At 46.4% G+C, this 9,401-nt stretch overlaps 1 protein-coding gene across 1 annotated transcript in view; it reads right to left on the bottom strand.

Moving 5' to 3' along the window:
- Window positions 1–3,820: 3,820 nt before the first annotated feature.
- Window positions 3,821–9,401, bottom strand: part of LOC144100765 (uncharacterized) — a 55,492-nt gene continuing 49,911 nt past the window's right edge. The window contains exons 10-11 of the mRNA XM_077633612.1: window positions 8,773–8,904; window positions 3,821–4,283 (exon numbers count right to left, since the gene is read on the bottom strand). Coding sequence (XP_077489738.1) covers window positions 4,068–4,283; window positions 8,773–8,904 — 348 coding nt within the window. The 3' untranslated portion in view covers window positions 3,821–4,067. The remainder of the gene's footprint in view (window positions 4,284–8,772; window positions 8,905–9,401) is intronic.

Genomic DNA, 9,401 nt, shown 5'->3' with positions numbered 1-9,401 from the left:
TCCAGCTGGATTATCTTGCTGGAACTATTGCAATTTCATGAGGTGTGTCCTTTGACTTTTTGCTTTTCTGTGTGTGTGTCTCATACATGGCAAATTTCTCTTTGAAAAGAAATTACATAATTACTTTCCTAAAAAGCGGATGAATGCTCAAATTATATTACAAATTGCTGCTCGAAAAAAGTAATGGCATTGCATTACAATTACTTCTGGAAAGTAATGCAATTACTTTTTGGCTTTTATGGACGTAAAACATCAAAATAAACAGTGTAAAAGAAACACCAACCTCTCTGAACGCACATTCTTTTGTCTCCCCTCCAAATTTTGTCCTACCCCAACAGTTCCCCATCCCTCTTATTTCCTCTAGCGCAAAGCATTGCAAAGATAAGGCAGCGCCAACAAAACAAATAAAGCAGAAGCATTGCTGAACAGTAGTTACTTTCACTACAAGTGGTGAACCCAGCACCTTGCTGCCAGGAGCCGTCTCCACTGTCTGAAATCTCTCAAGCTGGCAATGTCCACGGCCTATAGGTGACACAACGAAAATCCAAAACGGCTGCCGGAAAGAGAGTAAAGCTGTTTGGTCTGTGCACGCCATACCACAGTCTTGGCGTTTTACGCGCGCTTAGCTTAGTAAGCAACAAATACGGCATTGCTATTCACTAACCTAGTCCACTTAGAAGATATGCTAAGACACACTGGATCAGGCCAGGTTGGAATCAAAGTTTTTTTAAGGCGGATAGGTGCTCATCGAGCACACGTCAGATCATCTGGTGCGGCATGAAATCTTCCACAATTCTAAATTGGTTACATGCAGGCATCAGAGCTACACATACTTGATGTGTTAAGGTATTTGCGCCTGCCTTATATTGCTGTAACGCACATAGCTCGATTCGGTTCAGGTACTACGCACAGTTGCGGAATCGAGTACATGTTCCAAGTTTTTGGCTCGCAAAGCATGTCCAAACTCTCTCGTTGTTTTACAGCAGCGCAAAGGACAAAGGACGAGACAAGTGCACAGACACGGCGCTGATAACAAGAAAAAGGGCCCATTGTACTAGAGATGAACGCAGATACTGTAGAAGCTTGGACAAGTTGGTGTAACATTGTTTTGCAGCAGCGCAAGGGACAAAGGACGAGACAAGTGCACAGACACGGCACTGAGTCTGTGCACTTGTCTCGTCCTTTGTGCCTTGCGCTGCTGTAAAACAATGTTACACAAACTCGCCCAAGCTTCTACAGTATACCAAACTCCCTCGGCGTCCGTTGGTGCGGAGTGTGGCGCGTCACAACAGGGTTAAGTATAGATAGGAAAATTCACTTTATTCATAGGTGCGCGCAGATGTTTTCCGAACAAGGAAATAGCGGAAAAGGTTATCTCTTGGTGGCAAAACATGTAGCTCTGAAGTGAATGGTGGTTTGTGCTGTTCCTGGTTCGACCTGCACAGTGCCTTTCTCAGTACAGTCAATATATCCAGGCAGCAGAAAAAGTGAGCTTCTCCGCTTCCGTGTTTGGAAAGCTTCTGCGAGAACGTACACATTTCACGCAACAGCACCAGTCGGATGAGTCAACCGAAAGGAAGAGTTTGATTGTGTCAGGGTTGGTTGAGTTAGAAAGCGGACTTTCACCAGCATGATGCTGGCAGCATTTAGCAGCTAAATGGGGTTACCTGCGTAATTCCTCACCTCCAGCACATGCGAGGGCATGGCTGAGACACTGCATTGCGAAGACCTCTGCAGCCTTCGCCACATTTTGCGCCGGGTCGCCCTTTGTTGACGTTTTGGACTGCCTCAGCACGCTCCTGGCTAGTTTTGAACTGCGACGCGGCCACCTGCTCCATTGGCACCCCAAGCACAGCCTTGCATCTTGATTCTTAGGGGGTGCTCACGAAATATGCACTTTGTTGTGGTTTTTCCCGTGCTGCGAGGGAGACTCCACGGCCACCGCGGATAGAAAGGCTGTGTTAGCAGTGCGTGTGTGACTAGACTACCGAGATAGGAGGCAGGTTGTTTTCTCGATCTCCGACCGCCATGTCTCAATACTAACAAGATGTAAACACCCCGTATAAAGTCTTTTTCCAGCTTGTCTTCCTCTTTCCTACCCCGACCATTCCACCTGTGTGAATCCCAACTCCCGCCTACCCATCTAATAACCGCTGACCGACAGCAGGGGTGGTCTCGGAGGCACAGCCCCACGCAATTTTTGCCATTCTTCGTTCCTGCGCATGAGACACAAAGAGCAGCGGCGCATTTTAAGCCTTACTTGAAAATGTGTGTGAGTGAGTGTGTGTGTGTGTGTGTGTGTGTGTGTGTGTGTGTGTGTGTGTGTGTGTGTGTGTGTGTGTGTGTGTGTGTGTGTGTGTGTGTGTGCGTGCGTGTGCGCGCGCGCGCGCACTCGGTTTGAAGGCTTTATAAATTCAGTTGATAGCGCTTCTTGTGTGTTCCTCGTTTCCTCACGCGCTGTTCAAAACACTAAACGCTATAATGTGCTCTGTGCCTTCCATACAATAGCCAAAAAAAGTTGCCGTGGAATATAGGTTCTCTAGTGCGGAGACAAGTAAGGCACAAAATATGGAGGAGTTTTATATGGATTATAATAATAATAATAATAATAATAATAATAATAATAATAACTTCTTTATTTCCATCAGTGATGGAGGAGACTGCGAGTAAAAGTCGCTTTAGAAGCAAGCGACTTGACTAGAGCCCGCAGCCTCCTTTACAAGGCAAACAGCGATTGAGCAGGAGATGTATACATAGCAATTGACCACATGTGAAATTTGCACAAAAAATAAACGCAAAAACACAAATTACCTGAAAAACACTCTTCAATTATTTAAGAAAGATTGAGTGACAAAGCGTTGACGTAAAGCTCGTACATCAGTTATATATAAATATCAAGACTTGATTTCAGAAATAAATTTAAAAGTGTTGGTAGTGTGTATGATATCTTTTGTGTAGAATCATTGGCACGCGGAGTGACTACCTTCCACTGTTCCGTACACCTTGTGATGTAAGAATGTGTGTTCCTGGTGAGATTAGATAACTCATGAAGGAACTGTAAATTCTCTTTTACCTCCCGTTTGAAAGCTTGACTTAACTTGTAATGATAAAGGTTAAACACGGGTATTATATTTGCTTTCGGAAATAAGTCTGATGTGTGGGCATTGTAAGGCATGTTAAATAGTACTCGCAAAAACTTTTTCTGAAGTATATGTATCTTTTCTAGATTCGTACGTGATGTGGTACCCCACACGAGCAGACAATAATAAAGTGTAGAGAAAATAGGGTGTTATAAACAAGAACCTTCATTCTGTAAGGTAATAGTGGTCTCAGCCGCACCATCATGCCAACTACACGAGATAATTTGCCCAATAACGATTCTATGTGCATGTCCCAAAGCATATTCTGTGTGAAAATAACTCCAAGTATTTTAAAACTATCTACAATTTCTATGTTTACATCGTCATAGACAAGGTTGACGGAACTTATTATTTGCTTAGATTTGGGCCTAAAGATTATTGCTTTTGTTTTGTTTATATTGATTTGTAGACAATTTTGTTTTGACCATAAATGAAGAATTTTCAGAGCAGTGTTAGCTTTATTCTCAAGGCTACTAATGTCAGGTGATGAAAAAAATATACTCGCATCGTCTGCGTACATTACGTATTTCGCATCTTTATAGATATTTACTAAGTCATTTATATATATACAATAGACAGGAACGGGCCAAGAATACCACCCTGAGGAACGCCGCTGGTGATATGTTTCAAATTTGAGCGGCTATTGTTTATTTAAACGTATTGATAGCGATTATGTGCTTAGTATGCAATAACTTCAAACTTGCGGCTGTTAAAGCTCAATCGATCACGGAAGCCTCATCTCTACGCACAACCAGATTTTACACCATGTCGTGTAACCACCCAATTCTGCAGCTGCTGAAAGGTTTGCAATAATTTACAAGGAAGAAAAGGGTGCGCAGAAGATATTTTTACTGTCACAGAAGAAAACTTGGAGGGACAAAACTGGAGATAAGGGCGTCACATGTCCACTACACCGCAGGCCAGACCTTAATACTCTTCGCCGAGGACGAGGCAGTTGGCCTCATCTTCCGGAGTGCGGAATCTTTCCCAGAAGAATTCGCCCAGCATGCGCACCATCTGCGCCCGGCTGTAGGCGCCAAACCAGTTGTCGTAGGCACATTCGTTGCCATGGTCCTCGTTCTCCACGTTGTATAGGGCCAGGCTGTAGTGGATGTCGGTGCTGTTCCTTTTGATGCTGCACAGCTGCATATAAAGCACAGTTGCCCTTTCAAGTGCTAGCTATTTCAGACTGAAAGTGACCAGAATGAAGCAGAATACAGGTTGAGCCAGTACAGTTGACAATGAGAGCCCCCAGGTGCATCACGTACTCCCACATTTCGAAAGCGCCGTGATTGTTTTCTGCGTCTAATGCGGGGCATCTTAATATAGGCAGTTCATCCTTGGAATACAAAGTATCACCCTGAAAAATACAGATGGTTTTCGGCTGTGTGGAAAGGTTGCTGCAGCATTGTGCCCTTAACTTTTTTCTGTTTCATGAGCAGGCGTTGGTAGCTATGGGTGTCGCCTACAGCCAGATGTCGAAAGGTATGAGGCGGATAGCGTTTTACACGCCACGTTCCAGGCTTATGTGGCGTTGATGTTTGTCGCATAGCACTCCAGGCGCAATGCACTGCTCTGATTGGCCAGAACGCTTCACGAATGACTTCATAACATGCCGCGCTGATTGACTGTAGTGTGGTGACGTTACGAATGACATAACGCGCCACCCTAGTACAACAACAGTGACGTCAAGCAACGCACTGATTGTCCAGAATTCCAAACATAGATCGCGCTGAACACAATGACGTTGCAAAATACTATACATGCGACGCTAATGCGTGTAGCGGACTATGTGTTTATAGATCGAGTAACTATAAACACATCAGCATTTCGCAACTCTCCAGCTGTCGATGAAATTCTTGTTATTTCAACGGCACACGTCCCGTCAATTTTAACAGCATTAGCTGGGCCGACCGACCCACATATAGAACGATTTTCCGTTGAAGAAACGAATAATTTAGAAAGGCAGCGTTCGTCATGAAGCCGGCGGCAAATTAGTAGCTGCTTGTTGTCGTTCTAGCCGAGCCGGATACGCTCATGGGCTTCTGGATGCTCGCCCACTGGCGCCGCACACCCTGGTCGCATTGGCACCCTGCGCGCAGACCACTGTTCTCCAGAAGCATCCCCACCATTAGGATCCTTCGGCTGCAGATGTGAGAAGACCCTGACGGTAGGTCACCTCAAGTGTGATTGCCCCGGCCTGAAGAATACGCACCAGCGGCACTGTGCCATCGGGTATACTGACCTATGAAGAATGAATTCGGCTGCGCCTGCGGCATAGAAAGACACTGCATGCCTGTCGTGTCCTGTGTATGCGAGGCGGCCATAACCAGACACTATTAATCCCTGCTAGAGTCGCCATGATATCACGAGATCGACGGCATGGCCGCGTGCGTTTCGCATACGCCGCGTTTTCAGTTGTGAAAAACGCCCCATACGGGCCAAGAGTTACAAGGCTAATTTTACCTACATGTAAGACAAACTTGGCATGGTAAGTGCAGGCGCATCACCATGCCTTTGTCGGGCTGCATCGAATGCGACCAAAAAAAAGTCCTTGCCTTCGTAGCGACACACCTATCATAACTCACGGGCCTTCGTTAAACTCATACGAGTCGGGAGTTAACTGTCTTGACACTTCAAGTTTTAGTGAAAATAGTGCTTTGCTTGGTCGGTCGGTTGGTCGGTTGGGTTTATAGGGTTTAACCTCCCAAAGCGAGTCAGGCTATGTGGAGGCTCCCGTGGCTGCGTGTTTCTTCCTAGCTTTCTTGCACAATAAGCAGTTGTGAGCGTGCTTCGTCCTGTGTGAACAGCTTACAGCCCAGAGAGAATGCTTCTAAGCTAGGGCTTCTGTAGCATTCATAGAAATTCTACCCATCGGAGGGTGCAGTCAGAAATCTCGCACTCAGGAGATTTGGAACGCTGAGGATGCAATATGAGCCAGTGCACTCCCTAGGCTATTAACTTTTGACAAAGGCTGTACGTGCATTTCGCAACTCCCCCCCCACTTGGAATAAATTCTCTTGCTAAGCTATACTGTGTCAGTCCACATTACCGAGTGTTGATGAGGGCGAAAGGTCACGGCCAACTCTGGCAAAGTTGTGCGTCTTGCCCAATGACGTGCTGCTTGAAAAAATACTTCCTAGACCGAAGTTTGTTACCACTGCAGTATGGCCCGCCAGCAATACTTCTGGTGGTTACATATCCTAGTTACAAATTTAACCGCGTAATTTTAAGCAAAGATCTAAAACGACGTACTCTAGTCTAGCGGCTGTCAACTGCGTGGTGCGTTACTCCAAAGACGGGGACACTGAGGAGAAATTGAGATTGGCTTGTATCGATAGCATACCAGCTCCTAAACACAAAAACGCCACTTTTTCTGAAAACAAAACTCTTGTAAGGCAGGAAAAGGCAAGAACTAAGATACAGGTATCGCCGCCACAGGCCAATCTTAATAAGAGAAATAATAAGAGAAAAGATTCCTCAGACCTCCGAGGCTGACAAACGTGCATGAAGGTTACGTGTTTGATCATTTGTGCACTTTTCACGCGAGGAAGGCGGAAAAAAGGCAACCCGAATGTGGCAAGTCAAAGAAAACCTGCAATTGGCGGCACAACAGGCAGCCAGCTGAGTTTCGGTATGTGTTGGGGTGCACGGCTATGCGTTCTACGTGCCTGCATGGTTTCGTTATGAGCATTGATTTACAAGTGCGAAGCAGCAGAGGACCTCCAAGTGCCTAAGTGCTCCTCAGACAAAGTTCCTGCAACGGCACGCAACTGTGCAGCGCTGTGGTGTCGTGTCTTTCTTCGTCCTTGTCTCTGCTCGCGCTGTATCGCATAATGAATTACCAAGTAGCCCGATCTGCCACTCTCACGTAACTGTGACAAGGAAATATCTGTGTATAGCCGATGTCCAACGCGCCTCCACGTTAGCAAGCGCGCCGCTCGGCGTGTTCGCGTTGTCAATGTACCAAGACGCTGGGCTGCATAACCAGTCCTACGAGGACTTTTATTACAGAATTTAAATATGCCCGCATGTGCCAGTCACTACACATAAGTCGTGACGGTGGCTCAGCGGTGACAGCGACTCTGCCGACTCCTAGCCGCTATAAGACTTTCTTGTTTATTTGATTCCTCAAGGGTATCGTGTGAGACATCACAATGAATTGTTATCTATGAGCGGCTTGAATGTTACTGGGTTAATGATGGTGACAACTTCAGTGGGCAGGCCATTCCAGTCTCGTGCTGTGCGCAGGAAGAATGACTGCTGAAATGTTGTGGTGGGGGATACACTGCATTACAGTGGCTGGAGCGGGCGATGTGGCAGATGCGGCAGACTTTCTTGGCAGACCCGCAGCCTCAGCCCTCAAAAGCGCACGCTGTGTGGAGTTGAGGCCGCAGTTTGCGAGAACTTTTTTGTCGGAACCGGGGTCCATTGTAACGTTGGTGCAAACGTAAACGAAGCAACGACAGATGATAGAGGTCTTCAACGTCTGGCCGGCAGTAGTTTTCATTTCGGCTGCTAGCTGGTAGGCGGGAGTGCAGCACTAGCCGCCAGCAATCACGAAGTCATCGTTTCAATTTCCGCCGCTTTACGTCACTGTTGTCCTATTTCGTTATCAGAGAGTCCCCAGTTTCAATCGCAGCGGCGGGAAAATTTTTTCAACTTGGAATCCAAATCTCTTAGCAATAAATGCACCTTTCGCTGCCGGACAAGCGGCAACAAAGCTACAAAATGCCGAACCATCAGATTTTACTAACAAAAAACATGATGGCGTTGTCCTCAGTGTCTCTTTAAAAAGCCGCGGAAGCCAAATAGAAGTTGGCCTGTATCATTGGGCTACCGCGTTCTAATCACCTTTTTCACCGAAAACAGATTTATATATAAGCTGGAAAAGATACACTGGCCAATTTCGCAAGTAAGATGCATGCGAAGAGAGCGAATTCCGGGCGCAGATTCGAGAGTCACTACGCTATGCCGCCATTCCGTTAAAAACGGTGCCAATCTGCCCTTTGTGCTATCGACGTCACGAGTTTGAATAGAATGGCGGAGAGGTTTTTAAATCCAATTTTCTTGGCGATAAATGCGTATTTTGCTGCTCAAGCAAAGCCAGAGAATGCATTTTTACTGAACACAAATTTAGAGCAGATTTGTCCTCTGTGTCCTAAAAGACAAAGAGGGAACGTAGCATCGTGTTAGCGGGATAAAGCACGCAAAAACGTTACTGTTGAAAAAAATCTTTGTTTAGAAACGAAGGAAAAAATCAGACGCGAATCGGCAGACGCACTCTTAAAGCAGCAGGGAGAACTGTGGCGCTCCTTTGTGTCCCACTAAATTTTGAAAGAAGGCGTTGCTCTGTGCGCGTCCGAACTACCGAAAGCTTTCCATCATCAAGTGCACCTCCATCGCAGGTATACTTATTGGGAGTAATGCACATGGTAACTAGCGCGAAAGACAAGGACAAAAGACGGACACCACGAACGCTCATTCTTTCTTCTGTCTTTAGCGCTAGTTACCACGTGCATTGAGTCTAAAGATCACCAACTAGCCCAGTTGTCCGCTTTATTGGGAGTAATTAGGACCACCCAAGCACACCCACAGACATTCGGTTCCCCGAAGCATGCATTGTCCTTACCTTGGTTCGCAGACTGCCTTCGGTGTCCCAGATGTGCACGTGTCCGTGTTTTGGGTCGTAGACAGTCTTAAAATGGTACGTAGAGTTGTAATCAACTCTGTGATAAAGGGCGTCTCCGGGTCTACGACAATACTGCGTTGAAGGAAAGGAGGGTTGCTCTGATAATCTGGAACGACTCAGCTATCCACACTCTTTACTCCTTTTCCCGTCCTCCTGCGGCGACATCTCATTATCCCTCCTCTACGCAATGGCTGCGATGCTCTGCCACACGTGCTGCACACCACTGCTTCCGCCTTGTGATGTTGCGAGTGCAGCTACTTTACCTTGGCCCCCTAGTAGAGCTCGGTGCGGTCCTTGAGCTTGATAAGCCAGCATAGCAACAGAATCACTTTATGTCAAAATACGCATAACAGGGCGGTATCAACCGTTTATTTACCTGCCACCTGGCAGGGTGGGTGCGCTGCCTATCCAGTGTGCAAAATGCACTCATTGTTACAGACGCCAAGCCACGTCTAGTTGCCTGATACACCACAGCTTTCGCTCTCTAACCAAGTTCAGCAGTAGTTAAACCGCAGGAAATTTTTCAATCGTTAAGCTACACACGTCCTCTGCACCGGCACAAACCTTTT

Source organism: Amblyomma americanum, chromosome 8, assembly GCF_052857255.1.
Source record: "Amblyomma americanum isolate KBUSLIRL-KWMA chromosome 8, ASM5285725v1, whole genome shotgun sequence".
Taxonomy (NCBI): domain Eukaryota; kingdom Metazoa; phylum Arthropoda; class Arachnida; order Ixodida; family Ixodidae; genus Amblyomma; species Amblyomma americanum.
This window is presented reverse-complemented; position numbering and strand designations above follow the sequence as displayed.